This window comes from Arvicanthis niloticus, chromosome 30 (genome assembly GCF_011762505.2).
Source record: "Arvicanthis niloticus isolate mArvNil1 chromosome 30, mArvNil1.pat.X, whole genome shotgun sequence".
NCBI lineage: Eukaryota > Metazoa > Chordata > Mammalia > Rodentia > Muridae > Arvicanthis > Arvicanthis niloticus.
Genome location: NC_133438.1, coordinates 14807300 through 14831942, shown reverse-complemented (window position 1 = coordinate 14831942; position 24643 = coordinate 14807300). Strand labels below are relative to the sequence as shown.

The following is a 24643-nucleotide window of genomic DNA, read 5'->3' as shown; positions in this document are numbered from 1 at the left end:
TTGTGCACAAACACATGTGGCTCGAGTGTGAGTTTAATATATTTTCTCCTTTCCTGAATTTAGATATTATGCCACAGTAAGAAATAAAAGTACTTCCAAATATCCTATTGCTCTCGATACAAAAGCAAAGCCACACTGCATGCATTCACGTACATATCCGTCCTTACCCATGGACTTACTGCTCTTTGTTGAGCAACTCTCCTGCTTATCTGATTCCTTGCAAAGGCAAGGAAAAAAGAGTCTCCTCTAGCAGCAACAACAAATAAACAAAACAACTCCTCACAAGACGTATTTTTCAGTTTTAGCAGCCTGGCCTCATAGAGGCTAGAGTTATGACCCAGTGGTGTATGCATAACATAAACAGAGGAGTTCAGTAATTAGGTTTGAGTTCAACTTAACGTTCCAGTGGCATGGTGAGTAATTAAGCAGAAGGTCATTACCCACACTGGCGTGTTCCACACAGAACTCTGAGCAGCTAGAAACGGAACTAAGCGTCCTTGACTGGAGTCTGCAAATCCGTCCCAGAAACCATTCAAAGGAGTAGTGGATTCAGTTAATGTCAGTTTAATCCCATAAAAAAATGTTTCTTAAAAACCCAGAAACTGGAAAAATTGGTTAAATGAAAATATTATTAGCATTATCCTAGACACGCACATCTGGTCAAAACGGGGGAAAAAACTTGCTTATGTTTCATTATTTAAATTGCTCTTATACACATTGGATGGTGAAAGAATATGTTTGTACACTGACTAATTTTGATCACTTTCACATTTGTGTATTCGTGTATTGAGCTGGGTCGTTTACACGTTCATCCTTATTTGTAAGTCAAACCAGTCACAATGGCACCCAGTTTTCATTGTAGGAATGTGACCAAGTGAAAGGCAGACTAACCAAAATATTGTAAATGCCTGAGGGAGTGATTGCTTCAAATTGATCAGCTAGAATGCTCCAAGAAGCATGCCACGTGGACAGGGAAATTAGGGTAAACTGGGACTTTTACATATGGACCCTGGACTGGAGCTGTTTAGAATAAGATTTCTTCTAAATTTTAGAAAGATTCACAGCAATGGAAGACAAACCAGTAAATAGGGAAAGAGAGAGAGGATGAATTGAGACAAAAAATAAAGAAAACAAAAGGTGCTGCAGTTTACAAAATCCTATGCTAAAGGCCTTTTTTTTTGTTTGTGATAATTTTAGATCTGTCAATTAAAAAAAAAGATTTATTTTATGTATGAATGCTCTATCTGCATGTATACCTGCATGCCAGAAGAGGGCATCAGATCCCAGTATAGATGGTTGTGAGCCACTATGTAGTGGCTGGGAATTAAACTAACCAAGGGTTTAATTCTGTTTGTAAGAGCAGACAAGGCCCTTAACCACTGAGCCATCAGTGGTTAAGCCCCTAGATCTTTAACAGATATGTCCTGATGAATACTGGCTTATGATTTTTCAGTACTGGCAATCATTTCATACAGAGTATGAATAGTATTTAGAGACACTGCAATCAGAAAGAGAAATTATTGAAAAGTTTTGTTTTAATTTTAGCTACTAAGGAATGAAAGAGTGATTTGAAGAAAGAAAAGTTAAAAGGGAATTGAATTGAAAATGAGAATATCTGAGGAAGCAAATGAGAACACAGTGCATTAAGGGGTTCTGGAGAATTCTCTTTCATATCCATTTGCCACATTAACAGCAAAGCTTGCTGAAAAAAAAAAAAAAAAAAAAAAAAAAAAAAAAAAAAAAAAAAAAAAAAAAAAAAAACACTGCACTGGGAACAACCTGCTTGCATTTGTTCATCAGTAAAATATACACCTTGTTCTGAGAGGTTCAGCTCAATACAGGGCTAAATCCCTTGAGCTTGAGCAAGGTCTTCTCATCTGTAGTGTCCCAAGTATACATTTTTTAAATATAGAAACTATTTGATATTTACATAACCTAGTTTCCACAGCTCTGGTTTGGCATCAGACAAAGCATCTTAACGACATAGTAAATAGTTTTTAATGTAACCAACTTTGAGAGTATTTCTTTTCAATGATGCCACAGAGATCACCTGTTTCCAGTTAGATCTGCTCCCTCACATCTCTTGGGAGGCCTAAGAAGGTGTGCGCTCCATTCTGTCGAACAGGGACATACACAGCGTTTCCCTTCAAGGCTTCTATCAAGTTGCTGGAGTAAATACGGAGACTAAGATAACAACCTACAGGAAGAATAATCCTTTTTGTGTCTGCAAACATGGGTTTGTCTCCTGTGCCAAAAAGCCACAGTAACAGCGGCAGTTTTAGAGAGCTGTAAGGGTGCAGGGAGCTAGACAGAATCATGAAAGAAGGACGTGTCTTTTTGCTGAGAAATGTTTATTTTGTAATTAGCGAAGGACAAGAAAGCCCTTTTTGGAAACTACATTTAGGGGTTCAGAATTTAAATTTATGCTGATGCTCTCGGAGTCTCTCTCTAGGGAACCCTACTAATTGGCAGGAATCGTAGTTGGCCAGAGCAGGCTACAAGTGAAGCCAAAGGTCTTGAGGTCATTTCTCCAAAGGCCCTATTAATTCAAACTCTGTTCCACAGCCACAAGCTGTACCTTTAACCCTACTCGGCCGTTTGAAAAACACGTGTCAGTGCATTGATATTGTGGTCACAGGAAAAATACCATCTATTTGCCTTTAAGCTAGAACAAAATATAGGCAGATCTATTTTATATTTTCCAGTAAAAAATAAATGCTTTGGTAAATACGTTAGTAAACTTCAATGAAAACTGCAGCTACTAGTGTTTTTATCATGAAAATGAAAACTTTCAAAACAGGTTTTTGCTACCAGAAAGCTGAACAGGGTGATCGAAGCTCTAAGGAACATCAAGCTTGATATTAATGCCTAGATAATGAAAATAATGGTAAAGAGGGAATCTTTTTTTTTAAATTTCTCAAATGTTAGAACACCTAGCAGAAAGAGCTACTTAAGTAAATATTTATCTAATACACGAGTGTATCTTGGCCTGGCTTTTTGCAAACAAAAGATTATTTTATGATTGTACACAAATGGTTTTTTTTTTTTTTTTTGCATCCATGTATGTATGTATACCACATGTGTGTGGTGCCTGTAGAGGTCAGAAGAGGGCACCAAATCAACAAGGACCACAATTATGGATGATTGTGAGCCACCCTGTGTCCTCTGCAAAATCAAAAGGTGCCCTTAATGGCTGAGCCATTTCCCTAGCTCCTTGGCTTGGCTTTTAGTTTTTTCTTCTAGTCTCCTTGTGATGGATAGACTGTCAACTTGGTGTAATTCAGAATCACACCATTGGAACAAACCTCTAGGCATATCTGTGAAGAAGTTTCTATACTAGGTTAGTTGGTGTATGAAGAGGTAGGCTAAGTGCGGGCAGGACCATTCCATGGGGGTGGAGTCCTAGATTGAATAAAAAGGAGAGAGAGCTGAGTATTCATCTCACTCTGCTTCCTGACTGGAGAAGGTGTGTAACTAGTTGCCTCAAGCTCCTGCTGCCAAGGCTCTGATATCAAACAGTGAACCAAGTCAACCCTTTGCCTTCAAGTCGTTTTGCCAGGTAGTTTGTATCAGCAGTGGGGAGACTAACACTGCATTATACACAGGGAAGACACAATAGAAATGACATATGTCACTCTCTATTGTACAGGAGTAGTTCTGATGCTTCCATTTAATTAGGAATCTGATGCTGAAGGTCCTTGCCCCCAATTGGTTTTTGATATATCAATAAAGATGCCAGTGGCCAATGGCTGAGCAGAAAGAAAGAGGCGGGACTTGAGGTTCCAGGAGGAGAGGGCAGGAAGGGGAGATTGAGATACTTGGTGGAGAGAGACAGTACAGACTCATTGCTGTAGAGGAGATCTTTTAAAATGTAAGTGGAAAAGGAAAGTGTCCCACAGAAGGGCAGCCCTATAGTGTCTTGGGCAGCAAGACCAATGGGCTTCTCAGAAGGTAACGGGGCAACTAAATTGAAGGGAGATTTAGAGGTGTTGAGCTGGAATAGAGGTAAGGGCATGCTAGCTGCAGAAGGCTTAGAAGAGCCCAGCCACAAAGCCCATAAGGCAGTTTAAAAATGAGCTAATGTGTGTGTGTGTGTGTGTGTGTGTGTGTGAGAGAGAGAGAGAGAGAGAGAGAGAGAGAGAGAGAGAGAGAGAGAGAGAGAGAGCCGAGATAGCTCCTGGGAGGATGTGTGCCTACAACTCACCAGGAGCACAAAGCAGAGTAGACAAAACTACCTGCCAACTCTGCTGTGTTTTATAGAGACTTGTAGAGATTGGTAAAGTCTAAGTGACCATATTTATAGAACTTCAAACAAGAAAAAGATCTCTGCGTGGCAGTAACACTCACCTTTCTCCCCTCTGCGTGTGCTTGCATGGCACCTTACAAGGTAACACATCATGATTGCCTCAGGCAACGGGTACACCTTAGTTCTCACCCACAAAGTCAGAAATGGCCTTGTGACCATCGCAACATAACAGAAGGCTGTGGAAATATGCTTGCCAGTTCTAAGTATCTCCTCAGGTCAACCTATTTTGCTTTTTCCCTTGGACCTGGTGTACCTTCTTGACATTGAACATGGGCCATTAGCCTCAGTTCTTAGCCGTCTAGAAGGAGCAAGGATGAACCACAGGAAGGAGTCCAGCTATGATCAGAATTGTTGACTAGATCTCTGTTTAAACTACCCAGTCACAGATCCTTTAATGGATGGCTGTTGTTTCAGCCTCTATTTTGAAGTTACTTGTTATGCAGTGTAAATTTATGGAAACATCCCTTATAGTATCTAAACATCTAAAGAAGGGCAAGATCATTGGTTAGGGGCTGATGAATATTTGTAGGACAGTTAGCACTCCCTCACCTAACATAACAGTGTAAGTTATTCTAAACACATTAAAGAGGGCATCAGAGAGATATGCCAGCTGACAAAGTCCCTGCCACGTAAGTGTCAGTCCTGAATTCAGATCTCTGGCACCCGTGCAATAGCATAACACAACAGTGTGACTTTTAGTACCAGGCCTGGGTTGAGAGGGAGAGACAAGCAGATTCCAGTAGCTCATTGCCAAGACATCTTAATGAATCACTGAGCTCCAGTTTCAATGAGAAGCCTTTTGTAAAACAATAGCATATAGACCCATTAAGGAAGATGCCCAACCTTAGGCCTCCACACCCATGTAAACACACACACACACACACACACACACACACACACATGCACACGCACATGCACACACACACAAACTCACGCATGCACAGACACATGCAGAAAACCATACACAAAACACACATGACAGAGATAAAGACAGAAACACATTAAAAGATAAAAAGCATTTGGAATTTAAATGTCATCCCTAAAAACATAATCTCAAAAAACATAGACATTTTGCAAGGATCACTTGGCTAGATTACATTAGAATAGCAATGGCAAGGCTTCTGCCAAAACAGAAGTTAACACAATTTTTTTCTTATAACTTTGTGAAGTAGAGGCCTATATGAATAATACTAACACAAGTGTTTCTACCACAAATGCTCTCCAACATAAACTCTGACCACCTTTAATAGTATTCCATCCATCTTGGGAGCTTATAAGACACAAATGATATGAATTTTGTTTTAGTTATAAAGACTTGACAACCACAAGTTAAGATAAAAAGTAACATGAACCAAAGAACACAAGCTATGAAATAAAAGCTTTTCTATTTTCTGTAGAACTTTTAACATTAAGAAGTTTGTGGGTACTGGAAAGGGCGGTCCAAAATTTGATCCCAGCACTTAGGAGACAGAGCAGATCTCTGTGAGTTTGAAGCCATGCTGGTCTACAGAGTGAGTTCCAGGCTGGTAAGGACTATGTTGAGAGCCCCTATCTCAAAAAAAGAAGGGGAAGAAACAGGAAGAAGAAGAAAAAGAAGAAGAAGAAGAAGAAGAAGAAGAAGAAGAAGAAGAGGAGGAGGAGGAGGAGGAGGAGGAGGAGGAGGAGGAGGAGGAGGAGGAGGAGGAGGAGGGGGAGGAGGAGGAGGAGAAAAACACATAGTATTAGTAGTTGGTTGTGAGTGTATATTTATATTACAAAGTTGGCCAGTGCCTTTATATCAGGGATTGAGTATCCCCCTTTGGGTCATTGTTTTTTTCTTTCTACCATGTACAAATATCCAGTAGTGGCAAAAGCTACTCCCCAGAATCTGAACAAACAGTCCATTTGTTCAGGACTAGCTATGTACAAGAACTGTAGCAACAAGATTGTTAATTTACATCACTGTGTTCATCCATATTTTATTAGCAGGCTAGAATGCCCCATCAGAAACAAGTGACTCCTAGTCTCTCCTGACTCGTTTGAAGGGATTAGTCTACTCACTCACAACAATAACCAAAGAGCAGAAAGATCTCATCTTGAAGCGCTTACAAAGATGACGGCCTTGAGCTAGTTGGTCTTCTGAGAGATGAAAATGGAGAAAAGGTACAATCTTAGTCCTTATTAATAAGACATGCATCTAGGGCTGAAGAGATGGCCCAGCAGTTAAGAGCACTGGCTGCTCTTCCTAAGGACCCAGATTCAAGTCCCAACTCAGAGCTGTGTGTATTTCCAGTTCCAAGTGATAGGACACCGTCACATAGATATACATAGAGGCAGAACACCAATGTAAATAAAATTGTAAAAAATGCATCTATTTGTCCCTGATAACGAGACATGTATGTATTTTTGTTTCTAAAAATTATCCTGGAATACTCAGTTATGCTGAAATGCTATTTAATATAAACTCTTCCTGTAGGTAACCCGTCTCTAAGTCAACAAATGTGTAAGACGTTGACCAAGCTGAGTGTTCATACCACACTTTTAATCCTAGAACCCAAGAGGCAAAGACTCGAAGATCTTTGAAGTTTCAGTGTAGCATGGTCTATGTAGTAAGACCCAGGCCAGACTGACCTATATAATGAAACCCTGCATCAAACAACAACAACAACAATAACAACAATAAAAACCAAGCAAACAAACAAATAAACAAACTCACCAAACAACTAAAACAGAGAAGCTGTCCTCTCAAAACTCTAGATCATGTTAGGATTTTTGTTAGATTTTATAAAAAGTCATCTTGCTGTGATGGTAAAAGTAATATAAATTTATAATGTTGGTAGTAGAGTAACACCACTAGAAGTTAACATGTACCTTATCTTCTTTTATATAGTTTCACATAGTGGTTTACATCCTACTATAAATCTGTGAAGACACATAAGGCCATCTATAGTTTATTCATATAAAATGACAGTATGATAATTCATGCTAGTTTTTTCCTGAAGGACCTCTAGATATTTTTATTCTATTTAATCAGCTCCTCTTTGCTTCTCAGAGGGAGATGGTGTTTATTCATCTTTAGAGAATATAGACCCTTGAAGTTTGTCTTCTCTCTTCTTTCTATTCCAAGAGCGCATGATACCTCTGATTAATAAAAATCCTTTACATAAGTTAAAGAATATTTTCATTATTTGTTAACTTCCCTAAATACTATCTATACAATAAATTGATGAAATCTACAAATGAATAAGAAATGAATGGATCACACATACACGCACACACACATGCACAAACGCACACACACACATACACACACACATATGCACACACACTCACGCACACACATGCACGTGCACATGCACACACTCACACATTCGCACACGCACACACACTGCTATTAGTCAAATTCAGGCACATCCAAATCTCTCTGTCCTGTCTCACTTCCCCTGATCTCAGGTTTTCTTGAGCATGTCAGAGAGGCAATAATTGTGAACTGACAACCACTGAAAGTGCACGATCTTTCTTTACTTGTTCTTACTCTTTACTCTTTCTTTATTATTTCAATATTTTAATGTATAGTTTTACTATCTATATGTATAGTTTTAATACATATATGACACAAGTCTATATGATAGTCTATAGAGCCTTTTAGAATACATCTTGTATGTCTAACAACTCAGATATGTAAGTTGATAAAGTTCAAGATAAAAAAGCATTGTAGTAGCAATAGCTTTTAAGATAATAATTCATGAATAATTCAAAGCTGATTATAAAAGAAGAGCATGACAGATCATGGAAGATAATCTCAAATTGTAAATAAGTAGTACATTTAGTAAAAATTAGGAATTGGGATTACAAAAAATACATTGACTTTATTAACTTCATTTCTAAATAGTAATTAGAAGCACAAGAAAGTTGGGAGTTAGAAAAACAAATGGGAAAAATATTTTATGTCTTTTCAAAACGCAATCCAGTCTATATCTAGAAACAATTTCCTTCTATTTAACTTTTTTGAGTGCTTCATTTCTGTATCATATTGTTCTTCCCTGGAGCTTCTGCCTTTGGCAATTAGAACTCAGCAGGAAAAAATCCTGAAAGCAAGTTCTGCACCTGTTCCAAACACAAGTGACCCTCCCAGGCAGATTGCAGATGTAGTTTCAAATCAAAATTCGAAGATGCATTTTATTAAAGAGAGAGAGAGAGAGAGAGAGAGAGAGAGAGAGAGAGAGAGAGAGAGAGAGAGACCAGGCCATTTGCTTCACCCATCTTTCAGTGGTAAAGCTATACAACTAAGAGACTTCCTGTTTTATCCATCTCTGAGCGCTGAAGTCAGAGCAGTTAAGCAGTAGATAAATACACTGGAGGGTAGATCTTGTGCTTATCATTTTATAGTTCTTATCTCTTAAACTGCCTGAAGTTTCCAACTCTAGGATAAAAATAATTAGCTCATCCAGATAACGCCAACTCATATGTCTTCTAGTCAACCTAGCCTGGTTTCTAAGTTGTTTATTCTTCTTAGCATTTACATTTCAAAATGCTTCATGGTGTTCTACCATGTACATGGTGTACATATATCATAACTGTGTATCTAAGTGAGAAGTTGGGTAATATTTTTGTGCCATATATAGTTTATGTAAAACACGGACACAGGCCATTGCTGTTTGTTTCCTTGACTTCTTCTTTTTTTTTTAAGTTATTTATTCACTTTACATTTCGATTGCTGCCCCCCATCCTGGTCCCTCTCTCACAGCCCTTCTCTTCATTACCCTCTTAATATAATATATTCAATATTGTAGACATTAAAAGAATTTAAGAAAAGTGTTAAGGAGGTGATGAATTAAGAGCATGGTTTTATTCCTTTCTTATATTTCCAACCCACCTTAAAAAAATGAAACAGGCTCATTGGAAGGCAAATGAAGAGTAAGGAAAAGTGGAGTGGGGCTAGGAATGTCATTCCAGGAAATCAGGAATTCCTGCTAGTACATGAATTATCAAACTTGAAAAGCAATAAGACATTTATAAGGTTATATTTGCTTAAAGCTCAGTTTGTGAAAGTAAAATGTTGCTGTATCCTTGGAAAGGAGGAACAAAGATTAGAAAGAAAATTTTAAGTGCATGCTTATGTTACAGGTTGATAGCCAAACATCTTTATGGCGTAACTTCTCTTCTAGCTGCTAGCCTCAAGAAGTGACACTTAGGACATCAGTGTTTATGACTGGTGCAACAAGAAGTATATTAGAAGAACATATTCTCAAATAAAAGAGAAAAGATAATATAGTTTATGTTTTTATGGGATAAACTTCACTTCATTTATATTTTTAAAGGAAAAATGTACAAAATACTGATGAATGCTGTAGGTTTTATAGAAAAGAATATAATTAAGGTCAGATGTAGCTCATTAAATTTCAAGATCTTTAGTAAACAGAAGTAACTCTGTGATTATGGGAGCATACCAACAAAGTAGTCAAGCAGTTGACTTCCAATTCCAACTTTTAAAATTTAAGATTTTTAAATGAATTGTTAACAAATGCTAAAATGACCATTTTCACTAGCCACCTTGCATTACTGAAACTAAGGTTTAACTGAAATCTCTTACAGATTTAGAAAAGTTAGCTGTTCTCTTTTACATAACCTATACTTCCAAAATTTCTAGTACATTAAGTTCTGAGTTCAGAGACTCCATGCAGTCTCATGGTGGGCAATTAATCCTCTTGATACAAAAAGTACTGTAAAGCTCGGGTGATCCAAATTATTTTTCCCATAAACAATGTTCACGTCTGTAGTGTCCTCCTCTGGATTCCTAAGAAACTACTACAGTATATTGTTTATGATCATCTGTTTAAACATCTCAGCTTCTCATTGGACTCTGGGTTTAACTTCATTGTTCTCTCAGAGAGGATTCTACTTAGCTGTGAAGCTTTAGGAATTTGCATAATATGTGGCCACAGGAGTAAGAGTTTAATAAAAGTATGTCGAGTGAATTAGTGAAGTGATGACTGAAATAAGCTAAGAAGTTCTTCTGCAGAGGCATTCACCTCCTGTCAAATGACAATTAGCTTGTGGAGAGGGCCAACCATAGACTCACTAGAAAGTTATAATTATTTAAAGATAGATGACATATTTGTGGACAGTGGTACTGAGGGCATGACAAGGAAACATGGGAGAATGACCATTAAAAAACCAGCAACTTATTTCCACTCATGCGCTATATATTCAATGGTAAGTTTCAATGAATTCATTGAATGTATATATATATATATATATATATATATATATATATATATATATATTCAATGGTAAGTTTCTCCTTGCTGCTTAGAGGATTTTAACACATTCTGACATATTATTGATCTAACAGTTCCTGCAACCTGTTACAAAAGTCTATAAAAGCAATGTGGAGACGGAATTTCCCAGTGGTCTTGATTCTTTACTTCAAACCTTGAAACTTAGAAACATTTGTGCCATTTTAATTTGTAAGCAATCATATAGGGAAAGTCCCCTTTGGTAGGGGTATGTCCCTTTATTATGGTCTCACAGTAGATGATGCTCACCTTGTGTGTATGAAACTTCCCTAAAGTTCCTGGGCATTAACAAAGAAGATCGCAGGAAAATTCAAGCCCAAAAACGTAAATTGAGCCAGCTCCTGGACTGGTCTTTATTTATCACACTATCACACTAAAGTGCTGAGATCAGGTTCCATACTGAAAAAAAAAAATACTTATCACATCTATAAACTGTAACTTAGTTCCACAGTGTTCTTTTTCTACACATTTTAGAGCTTCCAGCATGAGGAATAGGACCAAGTATTCCATAAGATATAAAGTGAGATATGGATCAAATTGGGAGGAATCAAAGAAGAATGTTGCATTAGTGAGTCTGTACCTCGCTCTCCCTTTGAACACTTCTTTCTTTGTACTATACACGTTCTTTTCTCGCTGGTTGGGGGACACAGGTTACCCTGGGCTGAAGGATGTTGTAGTATATCTCGGACCCTTGTTTCAGTCCCTCTTTTGAAGCCACATGTTTTTCCTTTCTTCATGCATGGACTCCACGGACTCCACTCACTGGCCTCGCAGTGTACTGCAACCAAACAAAGTCTCAGTTGGCTTCCAGGCACAGGCAAGATTGTCAATGAAACAAACAAACAAACACAAAAACCACAGTCTAGCCCTTCATCACATTTAAGTTTCTAGAATAGATTCTGCAGATCATAGTTGGAAAAAAATAACATAAATAAGGGGCAGACAGACATAGGATATATTTTTTTAAATACATGTGCTGTTGGGACAGTTTCTTCTCACTGTGAATTAGAATTCTGCAGTGGACCTGGTTAACTCAAGCCAACTAATCAATGTGTTGTAAATTTTCTAACACTGCTGCTGTAACTTGTGGGTGATTTTTTTTATAAAGCTTGAGGGCTATCGTAATTGTTGACTAGATAATTAAACATTTGGAGATCTCAGAATTATCCAGAGGGCCTGATAAAGCACAGGATTCTGGACCCCACCCTAGAACTTCTGATGATGTTTCTAGCTTGGAGCAGATGTGCCTTCTTAATGTAAGAGATGCTATGGGCAGACATGGGAACATCATTTGGTTTGAGAGCATCTGTGCTAGAGAATGACAGGCAGAAAAGAAATCCAGGTCCTTGTGCTAGACTCAGACTCAGTGCCCTTCCTGCTTCCCATGCTATGGATGCCTAAACATTATTTATTACTCAGTAAATTCCCAGCAGGGACTCTAACTTCAGTGAACTTCTGGTCAGTGACAGCTAATAACTTGCGTCTGGACTGGATGTCCTTGCGTGGTGCTTAAAGGGCAGGGTGTGCCCTTCTGAAGCTGTTGTTAAGATTTGTTTCCTTTGTGTGAGTGTAGTTTCTCTGCTTTTCATTAATACTTTTCCTGGATTTTGTAGCAGATGTTTGTACTTTTAATGACACCCCAAAAGTGCTATTTTTCTTTCCTTTCATCCTTCCCTCACTCTCTCCCTTCTTCCTCCCTCCCTCCCTCCCTTCCTCCTTTTCTCCCTTCCTCCCTCCCTTCCTTCCTTCCTTCCTTCCTTCCTTCCTTCCTTCCTTCCTTCCTTTCTACCTTCGATCTAATAAACTATGTATTTCAGAAAAATTCATGAGCTCTAGACCCTAGAAGAAAGACTGATTCATTGTCATCTGAGATGTAGTGAAAGTGACAGTAAAAGTTGGGGGATGGTGGGACCAGGCAAGCTTGGGTTCAGTCAACAATGGCATGTCCCATAGGAGACATAGCTAGGGCATGAGCTCCGAGGCTCTGTATGCTGCCCCCCCCCCGTGACTTCCAAGAGGAACAATGAAGAACACCAACTTCATTGCAGAGGGGAAGCAAATATCTCCAAAGTGAAACACTATGCCCTCTTAAAAGATGAACATGTAGGCTGAATTGATTTGCAAACCATGGGGACTGCATACATCGTGACAGTGATTTTTCATGCCACTTCTCTTGTGGGCAATAGTTTTGTGTTTGAAATCTATTTACTCAGCTTACCTTCTAAGTAGAAACAAGAACTAAACTAATAGTCCGGGCAGGGGAAAGATACACTATCTAGTAAGCAGTGGAGAGCTTCAGATAAGGTACTAATCCAAGCACTGAAACTTAGGGTATGTTTTGCAGTCCACATTTCAGCTCTCTGGGTCCTGCTCCTTCATACTTTGATAATCCTTTGTGTAGTGAAGATGCCATTATTTTCCCTGATAACCTGGGGCAAGTCAGCACATGCTGTGCATAAAGACCAAATTCCAAGACAGGCATCTTCCCTTAGGGAACAGCTAAGGGAACAAGTCCTGATGAAATTGCCCATCTGCAATACAACTATGTCCTAGGCCATTTGTTCAATAAATGGCCATTTGGCAGCTAGTGATATTTGAAATCCATAATCATCATCTGAAATTTATAGTAAGAAATCGACTTGGTAACTTTGGGGATATAAAAAGCAATTTTCTTTGAAGGCTAACCTCACAGTGCCAAATGTTAAACCCTCTCCGTGATAGGACAGAGTGTTTAGCTTTTAAAGCTGAATGTTACGTCTTTAGCAACTAACAAAACTTGAATGTCTGTCTTTTATCCTCGATAAAGAAATTCTTCAAGCTTCTGGTATCTACACGTCACTATTTCACAGGAGTGTTTCCCATTGTTTCCACTGCTGGGAACTGGTTTCCTCTAACCATCAGCCCTCTGGATTGAGTAGGCCCGGAGAGCGCTCATGGATACTCCACCCCTTTCCTAAGATGTTTTTTGTAACCAGGAAAGACTTAAGCAAAAAGAGTCACAGATTGAGAGATTGATTTGAAATTGCTGTTTCCCAGCGTTTCCAGGGTTAACTTTTAAATCTCACCTATTGTTTTCCTTCTGTCAAAAAAAAAGAAGAAGAAGAAAGAGAAAAGAAAGAAAGAAAGAAAGAAAGAAAGAAAGAAAGAAAGAAAGAAAAAAGTACAGACATAGAAGTTGCATTTATCCTGAAATGGTTGACCTACTTAAAATTAACTTAAAATTATTTCTCCAACAGCCTCGATTCTAACAGAAGCACACTGTGGGGAGCCTGGGGCACTTCTGGAAACTCTTGTATGGAATCAGGAGGTTCTGTGTCCACACACCAGCATCAGACACCATCACTGCCCAGGGGACCTTGAGCTCTCTTTTTCTGTTTTCCCATTCGGGTTAGCATCTGTCCCACAAGTGTGTATTAAACTAATATTTCTAGTAGCCGTGTAACACTTAAACAGAAAAAAACATAGCCTAACCGTGATCTGTTGTTTAGACAGACAACTCGTCTGAGGGACCACCCCTCCACAAAACCAGGCTTATAATTAATCAAAGTTTGGACTGTTTCATTCTGTCAATTTGACAGTGTCCAAAATTTTCTCTTTTTTTTTGCATTTAATACCCGAACAAGAAGAGCACAGCAGCATTAATGGACAATATCAAGAAAAAGTACCACCATGTGGCAAATAATTTGATTATGGGTGAATATCAAATTTAGGGATTTTTTTTTTTAAAAGTCTTGATCTAAAGTGGAAAACAGTTAATTTTGCCCCCCCCCCCAACACACACACTTCCTTCCTTCTCTCCCTCCTTTCTTCCCCTTTGTTTCCCTCTGAAATGTAAGCACTCATTGATGATCAGGATAGTTTGAAACAATTATGAGCAGTCCTTAACAAATAGCAGAACCCTCTCAAATTATAATCCATAATACCTGCAGGATATGGCTGTGTGAACCTAGATTTAGAATAGTATCTTTGTAAACAAAGATGGATAGAGCCTATTAGAGATAGTCTCTCGGGATCTTGTGTAAGATTGCCATTGTCATCTGAAGTGTTTCTCATCCATTATAAATCTTAGAGGCCTTCCTTACCAATACTGACACATTCCATAGTATGGTTGTTGGCTTCTAACCCTTCTGGGCAACTGTCAAGACACTTTCCAAGGTGTAAGTAAAATCCACTTTTACACTTTGTGCAGAAATTTTTGTTGAAACAGGTATCACAATCAGCTTTGCATTCTGAAAGGAAAAACACAGAAAAAGAATTGTGATTCTACTATGTTCTCCAAACTACTGCTGGATCGTCTTCCTGCTGTACATGCAACTTTGGCATCAACGTCGGGGGTCAATGTTATTTTGCTAGACTGAACTGGGGACTCTTCCAAAGTCATCTAGTTGATATGCATCAGATGCTCCTTTAAAAATCATAGTATAGATTGCAGCATGCAAATACCTTTGTAACATATGCTGGACCTCTTTATTTCCAGCATCTAAAGTACAGAGTTCTCTAAAATCTGAGACACTGATGGCTGACATCATGTTATAAAATGTTATAGATTTTGGATGTTCAGATTAGGGATATTCTGCCAGTAAGGTCTACACAATCATTCTCAAATCCAAAACCCTCCTGAATCATTTCTGTTTCATATAAGAAGCTCTCAACCTGTCCACAAGCTCTTTGCATTAAGTGATCGTAATGATGTTTCATTTGAATGTAAATAATATACAATTATTTGTACTGAGACAATTATTTATACTGTTCTCAACAATTATTTATCCATTCAAATATTTATCTACTAGATGTCAAAAACTGTAAATTCTGATTGATACCATTCATAGGGGTAATGCCCAGGGTTCACAAAGTTGGCCTTCTAGAAGGAGACACAGCAAACCATATCAGCAATAGACTCTTATGTAACGATTACCATGAACCATGATTATTATGAGTATTTTGCAACATTGTTACCTAAATGTTAGCATAAACCAATACAGTAGTCACTATAGTGACTCTTATTCACAGCTACTATGAGGCTCAAATCTAGCAATGAGTCAGTCACACAGGAAGGCTAAAAGAAAATAGGTTCCAGAGTGTTAAGTGTTCTGGAAAACAATAATCCCAATAGCAATGGATAAATATAAGAAAAACAGAACAGATGACTGGCAAGTGGAAGAGGCCAGCCCTTTTGGAGGAGAGGACCTTAGGCTACCTCACTGATGCCTTTAGAATCTTGAATGACAGCTCAAGCAGCTTCCGAGGTGACAGACAGAGCCAGTGAGGAACAACACTGCTCAGACAGGTCCTGGCCTCGGACACTCTTAGGTAGGTGGCAATGTGGCAGGGATGGGAGACACAGGTGGTGGCTTGGAAGGATGGGTACGGTGTCATGTGATATTTAGGGAGAGGGGATGTTTTCTCATTTTAGAACTTTCAAATGTCACTTGGTTTCAATTGCTGAGGCTAGAATTTGGAGGCCAAGATGACAGTCCTCATAAACTTGATTTCCAACTGACAAATATTTTCATTGCTATACTGGAAACTTATAGAAGCCAAAATACCTGAAATAGTTCTTCCAGTTATTGAATACTTGGCTATTTATAAGGTAATGGGAACTCGATTGGTTCTGATAACTATAGTCATTTTCTCTGGGTCTAGTTAGGAAAATCATGTTCCTGGCTTTAGGTTGTCTAATCAAATACAACAAATAAACAAACAAACAAAACCAAAACTCAAGTGATATTTCTGTAAGTTAGTACTGAAAGTTTTCTTGTCCTGAGAGCTAAGTCTATGTGTGTGTTTTCCTAAATTATGAAAATATTATTTATTTTCGCATATTTTAGGCTTATTAGGAGCTCTCTTAATAAGGAGAAATCTCCTGGGATGAGGTAAAGATGAAAACTATAAAGTGGTATGAGCACTTACTTGTACACTTATTTATATCTGGATATCGGGTTCCATAATATCCACTTGGACACGAAGAGAGGCACACACCTATCTGCTTCATGCCAATTCTTTCCAGAACAAAGAACAGTCTGGGCTTACATGACAGACACCCATTGTAATCTGAACACGTCGCACAGCCTCCTTGGCAGCCTTGGCTGACGTTAGGATGCACTGTGGAAACGAAGCAGAGAGACAGAGAGAGAGGTTAGACTGTGGATATAAGAGTAAATGACATTTTCCTCTGCATATATGTTAAGTTTAATTACCTTTTGACTTGGTGATAGTGGGCAAATGAGATAAGATTTTTTCCTTATTTTTTTTTAGCCCAGAATGTTCCTTAACCATATATAATATGTTTAATTTGAAATCTCATACATTTGTGCATTTGAAAGTTCAAAATGTATTTGATTCAAATGATTCATTTAAAAATCTCAGTAAAATATAATTACTGAATCAGCATACAGGAAAATAAGGTTTGTTAATTTTGTGTCCTTTTAATAAAGGCTTATTTATTTGTTTTATGTGTATTATGTTCTATCAGCATGTATACCTGTGTGCCAGAAGAGCATGTCAGATCACAGTATAGATGGATACTATATAGTGCTGGGAATTGAACTCAGGACCTCTGGAAGAGCAGACAGACAATGCTCTTAACTGCTGAGCCATCTCTCCAGCCCCTGTGGTTTGTTATTGTTGTTGATGCTGTTGTTTGTTTTGTTATTTTGTTTTTTTTTTTTTGCAATGAAACTGGTGAAATTGGCTTGATTTTGTGTGTCATAAACGGTAAGCACACGTCTCTGATTTTCCCAACAAGTGTAAAAACATGCACTTGAGTGAAGAGGTTGAGCAAGAACCTTGGGTCTGGAACATCTACTTCAACTTTGACCTAACAGAATCCTTTTCTCTTCGATCTAAGTCAAGCTGATTTGGGAACTACATTAGCATACTGTCACTGTCCAGTGCTTTTCTGAAATGTTTCTTCTTACCATTAAATTTGATATAATGTAAAACTTTGCATCTAAGTCTTATCAGTAAGTCTATATGAATCAAGTGCCAGAGCATATCACAATTTGTGCTTACTATATTTGGATTTTTTTTGGCGGGGGAGAGAAGTCCTAGAGTTTTTGTGCCCCCTATTTAAATCAATCCAGTCAAGTAAAAGGCATGTTAGTACTGACAAGTCTTGAGCAAGGGTCACTGTCATCACACCCCTCTAGATTTCTAAGTTATAAATGCATGAAGAAAGAACGCTCCCTGGCAAGTCTGAACAAATATAAACCAATATTGGAGTACTAATCATTTACTTGAAATCCTCTCATGTAACTTGGTTATAGGAATGGATTATGTATTATCTGATAGGGCCAAATGCTTCATGTAGCCTGTCTTAGAGTTACCTTCTTTACAGATAGATTCAGTATGCAAATACAATGCTAATCCTGTATAGGACTTTCTAGAAAGTCAACCATGTTCCTTTGAGAAGCAAAAGTCAACACACAGGTATCTAAAGGTATCTTAGCATATTTCTGACTTCTTTTATTGATGGAAGAAGGTATAAATGTCAGTAGACATGGCCGCTATTAATCTGTCTTCACAGTGATGTCTGATAATTAAGCTCTTTATTGCAGAAACAAAGCCCTCCAGTCTTATGGTGCCATACCAGGAAGCAGAGAACAGGAGGAGAACTGGGGTCTGGGCAATAAACTTCAAAGGTTCCCCATTAATAATCTTTCTGCTACAGTGAGGCCCTACCTAAGGTCTCCACCCTTCCCTAGATATTATCACCCACTAGCTGGGGACCAAGATTTCAAAACATAGCCTGTGAGAACTATTTCATATTTCAACTATAATAATTAGTGTGTATTCACAGTGACATTTAGTTATTAAGCTCTTCATTGGAGCAACAAAGACTTTCAGGCAGTTAGAAATGATGTCCATAACAAAGATCTTTCCCGTTGGGGTATATGGAATAGTTACATAGAGGTCATTCAGTTGACCCGCTTCCCTGGCTTGCAGGAAACCATCCCTGAATAAGCCACAGGAACCACAAGCAGCTCTCTCTCATTCCAAGACTTTTCATAAATAAACTGAGGAAACATGTCGGGGAAGGGAGGGCTGCTTTTCCTGTACATGCTCTTCTGTGGGGTGTGGTGGTCCTATAAAGTGGACAAGGAGGGTTTGCCATTATGAGACCTGAGGGATTTGTACCAGAAACTCCTTTTCAAATATCAGGGTCATTTTTTTTTTTTATGCTGGAAGACTGGGAGTGAGGGAGGTGCTTGAGGAAAGTGAGAACCTATTTTAAGCAGGGATATACCCTCAAAAGGAAAGGTATAGAACCCCAAGTGTTCAGAATCCATCAGAATTGAAGTCAGAAGCTAGAGGTCCAAGCGAAGCCTGTGAAAGATTTTTCACAAAACCCATCTGTGGAAAAGTAGATCATACTTGAAAAACTAATTGCTTCCAGTTCAGTCAAGCAGTGATTCCAGGTTCAATGAAGAGGATCCACACCGATACCACTGAAGTGTCTTAAGAAAAATGTGATTTTGAAATTTTATGCACCTCAAGCGTTTATGAATTACGAAACTACTTTAAATATATCAGTTATTAATATTAGTGTGATTTACACTTTCAGAACTTCAAACCCTAACATTCCTTAAGATGTTTCATTTAAAGAATTGGATTTGGATATTCAGAAACTTTTGGGTCAGGTCTGAGTTTGTCTAAAGATTGGCAACGACTTCCTGTGATATGGTAAAATATTCTAAGACCTTGCTCAAGTCCCTGTGACTCTAAGACTTGTCCCAGAGAAATGATGCAAGTCAACACAAATCTTTCTGCATGTTTTCATTATGCACAAAGTTTTCAAAAGAGCAAAGAAGTTTCAGTTGTCCCAGCTTTTTGGTGGAGATTTGCTTGTTTGTAATCAGAGAATGTACGATCTGGGCAGTGATGTTTGAGCATAAAGTGACTAAAAAAAATATGTTTCTTTGGGAAAGATTAAATGGCCATAGCCATGGGAAATAACAGACATTAAGACTCTGATGTTCAGATTCTGGGATCCTGATTTTATGGGTGAATACTGTAGAGACTGGTTTCATGAATGCTGTATAGGGATCACTGAAATTATAGTCAGTATTACACAACTAGATACAAATTTCCCAAACTTCATCCTAAGGCCTTTTACTTTTTATATGGAAACCACAGAAAACTTTGGTCTGGATTGCCTGTAAGAACTCTTCCAGCCATAAAACTTTGTGATTCTAAGACAAAAAAAAAATAGAATTTTAGTTTGTCATGCTCCTGTCTTTTTGGCCCTTACTATTAAGTTTATTTTTTCCGTATATATTATTATATTTGTCAAACAATATCTTTCTGCTGCCATTGTATATGGAGGTTGGAGACTGTGGCACTGGAGAGGAAGGGGACGTGTCATAGAAGAGGTTCCACTTCGCTTTAGAAGATAGTTGGAGTTTATCAGCACATACATGACTATGTCAGGCTAGAGGAGGAAACACCAAAATTGCTCCAGTTGACAAGTACCCTGGAATGAGTTTGATTCGAGGCTGTGCACATTTCAGGTAGAGGAAGACATCAGACTGTCTAAAAGACTGGAGGCATAGGGTGCGTCTAGATTATGAAACCTTTTATGGACCATGACATGCCAAGCATTCTGAAGACAAGGCACTGTTTCTATCTAGTAAATGATGTATTGTGGTTTCTGTTGAAATGGGTTTTCCCTGATACCTTAGCTGACCTGAAGATCATGCGATACTTGATGTGGTATTCTAGCTAAGGTGCTCATAGTAACTTCACATTAAGCTAAGGCAGAATGGTATGGTAAGGGTTGGATGCATGTTCCCAAAGTACCAAGGTGGTATAATCAAACAAATATGGTAACCAACAGAATAACTTGGGTAAGAAAGAGATTTGGGAAGTTGGGTTTTTGAGTTCTTGATAGTGAGAAGAGGGAGTAAGGAGATACTACTTAGGGGGAGAAAGCCTGTAGGTAGAGGATTAGAACAAGGTTGAGAGGAAAAGGGAACATACTTCTCAAAATGTGGTATAATATGACACGCTTAGACAGAAACAGCTTACTTTGGAGTGTTTATTGGGGGTGTACATGGGACTCTCTGGTGGTAGCTAGTTAAGGTGTTGAAAAGGAGAAGCATTTGAATCCTTCTGAGACACTTGACATTTAAGTGTTTCATAAAATAATAGAATTCACCATGGCAACTGTTCTGCAACCTGTGAAAGTAGATGTTATTATGATCAGTCATTTTTGAATTTCCAAGCTAGGTCTCAAGAAAATGGAAAATTACTGAGCAAATAACATCTGAGATCAGAGACTGAAATATACATCTTTGGTACCTGGTAACTCTCTCTGAATATATGTAAATGTTAATGTAAAGGGGGTTAGATGAGAATGAGAAAATCGATACAATTTACAGGAATTCAAATTGGAATCTTTTGACATTTATGCAAAATGAGGACTATTTCAATTACAACTAAGAGAGAGATAAATTATTATAACTATTTTAAAATGTTTTTTCTTATTTTGCTTTGTTTGAACTCGAAAGTTTTTGAGATTATACTATAATTATAAAATTTCTTCCTTTCAAAAAGTGGAAGAAGCTGAGGAGGAAGACGACATTGTAGGAAGACCAGCAGTCTCAATTAACCTGAACCCCCCAAGATCTCTCAGACACTGGACCACCAACCATGCAGCACACACTAGCCCTCAACACATATACAACAGAGGACTATCTTCTCAGTCAGAGAAGATGCATCTAACCCTCAAGAGACTCAAGGCCTCAGGGAGTTCAGAGGTCTGGTGGGATGGAGGGTGGATGGTGGGATATCCTCTTGGAGACAGTGGGGCAGGGAGGAGGTATGGGATGTGGAACAGTCAAATGGTGGACTAAAAGGGGAATAAAATCTAGAGTGTAAATAAATAAAAAAAAATAGGAAAAACAAAAGCAAAACCAAAAAATTCTCCCTTTCCTCTTCTCCTTCCAACCCCCCCCCCCATTCTACTATCTTATGAAAGCTAACTGTGTGGAAATAGTAGATCAAGGCATCATTTAAAAGCTGTGTCCAGTGTCTGATGCCAAGTCTTCTTGAGGGATTTCTAACCAAGTTTTCTCACTATCTAGCTGAAAAAGTTCAGCTTGTGACTCAGTGTTTATCATGCATCAAACCAACTGAATGTCAAGAACTCTATTTGAAAATTCAGAGCATCTTCCTGAGTTTTCCTTTAATCCATTTCTCATGTTCAGCTGGAATCATGACTCTCATCTACTTCAAGCGCTAGGTGAACGTAACCTATTGTGTGTTGCCAATGATCTGCTCTCCTCATTTACTTGTGGCTGGGGAATTTTCTGAAACGCAAATTTAATAATCCTTACGTTTATAAGACAGGTTTGACTGGAGTCCATGTAAGGGCTTGTTATATATGGGCAGTTTTGTAATTTTACAATTTATGTAATTAATTTGTAATGCATTCACAAATTTGATAAATATTATTTTAACTGAAAAATAAAGAAACAAGGAAACAAAAATACTGCCCGTGGCCCTGGCAGGGGCCTTAAGAGAAAGGACAGGGAGAAAAGACTTCGTATTCACCTTAGACTTCTCTCCTTTTATGTGCATGTTCACACTGAATGTTTCTCCAGTTAAGGAGTTTATTTGGTCTTATAGTTTCTTTGATAATTTCTATTATCATTCATAATGACTATTTATTGCATTGTTTTTTAATAATGAGTATGATTGAATGAATGAAGCCAGTAGTATAAAAAAAGCTGTGTACTTGTGTTTTTAAAGGCAAGTGCTAAACTGATAAATGTTTAACAAAAAGTTAAACAAAAAAAATTTTTTTAGATGTCCTTTAGCATTTCATTTATCTAAAAGGGGTTTTTTTTGGGGGGGGGGGAGGTTGTTTTTCTTTTTAAAATCTTGACTAAGTTAGGAAATCAAGTCCCCAAGAGATTATGGCAACAAGTCTCATTGTGTTATTGTAGAGTGATAGTATGGTAAGATTTAGGGATGATTGATCAAATGTTAAGAACTAGACCTACTTGATAGTCTCTTACAAATATTTTGGTGAATATAAAAGAAAATATTGACAATTTTTAAATTTATTCATAAGTTAAAAGCTTAAATCTCACCATGGTTCAAACTCTATAGCCTTTTACACAATTTGGAGGAATTAAGCATAGGTGTCAATGTAGCCACAAAAGCTTATTTTTGATATGCACAGTAATTTAATACAATATAACGATGTTATTTTTCCTTTTTTATGTGTGTATGTGGTATAAGTGTGTGTACATATGGAGACCTGCAGTTGGTATGGGGAATCCCCACTTTAATTACTCTCACCTTATTCAATGAGATAGGATCTGTCAATAAATTTGGAGTTCCCAATTTTTTTTAGTCTCACTGGCCAGCTGTCATTAGGAATCTCCTGTCTCTGCAGTCAAGGGCTCGAGGGAAATGGTTCTCAACCTCCCCAATGCTTCTACTCTTCAATACAGTTCCTCATGTTGTGGTCAACCCCCACCCCTCAACCATAAAATTATTTTCGTTGCTACTTCGTCACTGTGATTTTGCTACTGTGATGAATCCTAATGTAAACATCTGTGTTTTCTGATGGTCTTAGGTGATCCCTATGAAAGGGTCCTTCAATGCCCCCAAAGAGTCACCACCTACACATTGAGAACTGCTGCTGTAATTACAGGCAGATGCAACATCCATTCCGCATCTTCATTAGCTCTGTATATCTGAACTCTGGTCCTCATGCTTGCCTGGACTCTCTTAACTACCAAATTATCTTCCCAACCCCAACACTGTTTTAGAACCCCACACTATGGTAACGGGATAAAAAGAGAAGTGACCTCGGAAACTGTACATGGATGTAGCAAAAGGGCTATAAATTAAGGTTTAGTTAAAGAAAAATAAGAACTCGTGTTGTGTTGTGTTATATGATACAGAGAATACATGGGTAAAAGTCCTCCAGTTCTTTGTGTCATGATGTTAACCTGTTGGTAATTATATAAATGGAGAGTTAGACAAATGTAGATTGTCCTGGTTCTCAGGTGAATACACAAAGAATCACTCAGAGGTGCTCCTATAAACATGGTGATGAGGTCAGACATTTCTAAGTTTTCATGTTTAAAGCCAGGATGGTAAGGGGAAGCCCTGGAAACCATCCCTGAGCATCCAAGGAAGCATCTACCCAGTCGAGCGCCAGCAAGTGCAGAGACTACAACAGTGAGAATGAACAGGCTACAGGGAACAGTACGAAAGGAACCTATGAGGCCCCAGCACTGTGAGTGACAGGTGACAAGGTTAGAAGAGGGTAGGCTCAGACCTGCTCAGACCCCAAAGACCTGCCTTAAATGACTGACATCACAGATCAAGTACATATGGACTGTACTTTGTAAACATTTTTAAATCATTTGGTCTGATAGTGCCATTCGCTTTAATTTTTCTTAATCTTATAGATCTGGGAAAAAACAGGCATCCAATGTTTCATGAAAATATATTCGTTTATTAATTTTATATTAATGGAAATGTAACTAGGCACAAACTTGGGAATTTGCAGTTAAATTTCAACCCTCAAGGATCCTGCATATATGTCTGTCTCTCTCTCTCTCTCAAAGAGCCTGCATATATGTCTGTCTGTCTGTCTGTCTGTCTGTCTGTCTGTCTGTCTCTCTCTCTTTCTCTCTCTCTCTCACTCACTTGCTTTCAATGTGAGAACATTCCATTTCCTCTCTGTTCCCTTCTATCTCCCACTAGCAGTAATTTTAATTTGCTTGGGGGGGGTTAAATATTCATTCCTCTTTTAGTGGAGTATATTTGGGGGTTGGGGTAGAGAAAGAGAAAGGGAAAGTTATGAAACATACAAGAGATCATTAAAAAAATAAAAACTTAAAAAACCGTCCTACATATAGTTTTCTTGAGTTTGCTAAATTGTACCATTAGTGATGCAAATTGAAATATGACTAGTAGTTCAGGCCACTATCGCTGTAACTTTTAATTCTAATAAGACTTGTATAAGAATCTCCGCCATATGTTACTTTATTCATTAAAAGATTAATAATCCATGGGTGGATTTCAAAGTCGGTGT

The 24643-nt window shown here is 38.1% G+C and overlaps 1 protein-coding gene across 3 annotated transcripts in view; it reads right to left on the bottom strand.

Annotated features, from left to right (window-relative positions):
• Nucleotides 1-24643, bottom strand: part of Rspo3 (R-spondin 3) — an 85354-nt gene that overhangs the window by 39618 nt on the left and 21093 nt on the right. For all 3 annotated transcript variants that reach the window (XM_076927934.1, XM_076927936.1, XM_076927935.1), the window contains exons 2-4: nucleotides 16495-16686; nucleotides 14667-14813; nucleotides 11165-11362 (exon numbers count right to left, since the gene is read on the bottom strand). In XM_076927934.1, the coding sequence (XP_076784049.1) occupies nucleotides 11165-11362; nucleotides 14667-14813; nucleotides 16495-16686 (537 nt within the window). The remainder of the gene's footprint in view (nucleotides 1-11164; nucleotides 11363-14666; nucleotides 14814-16494; nucleotides 16687-24643) is intronic.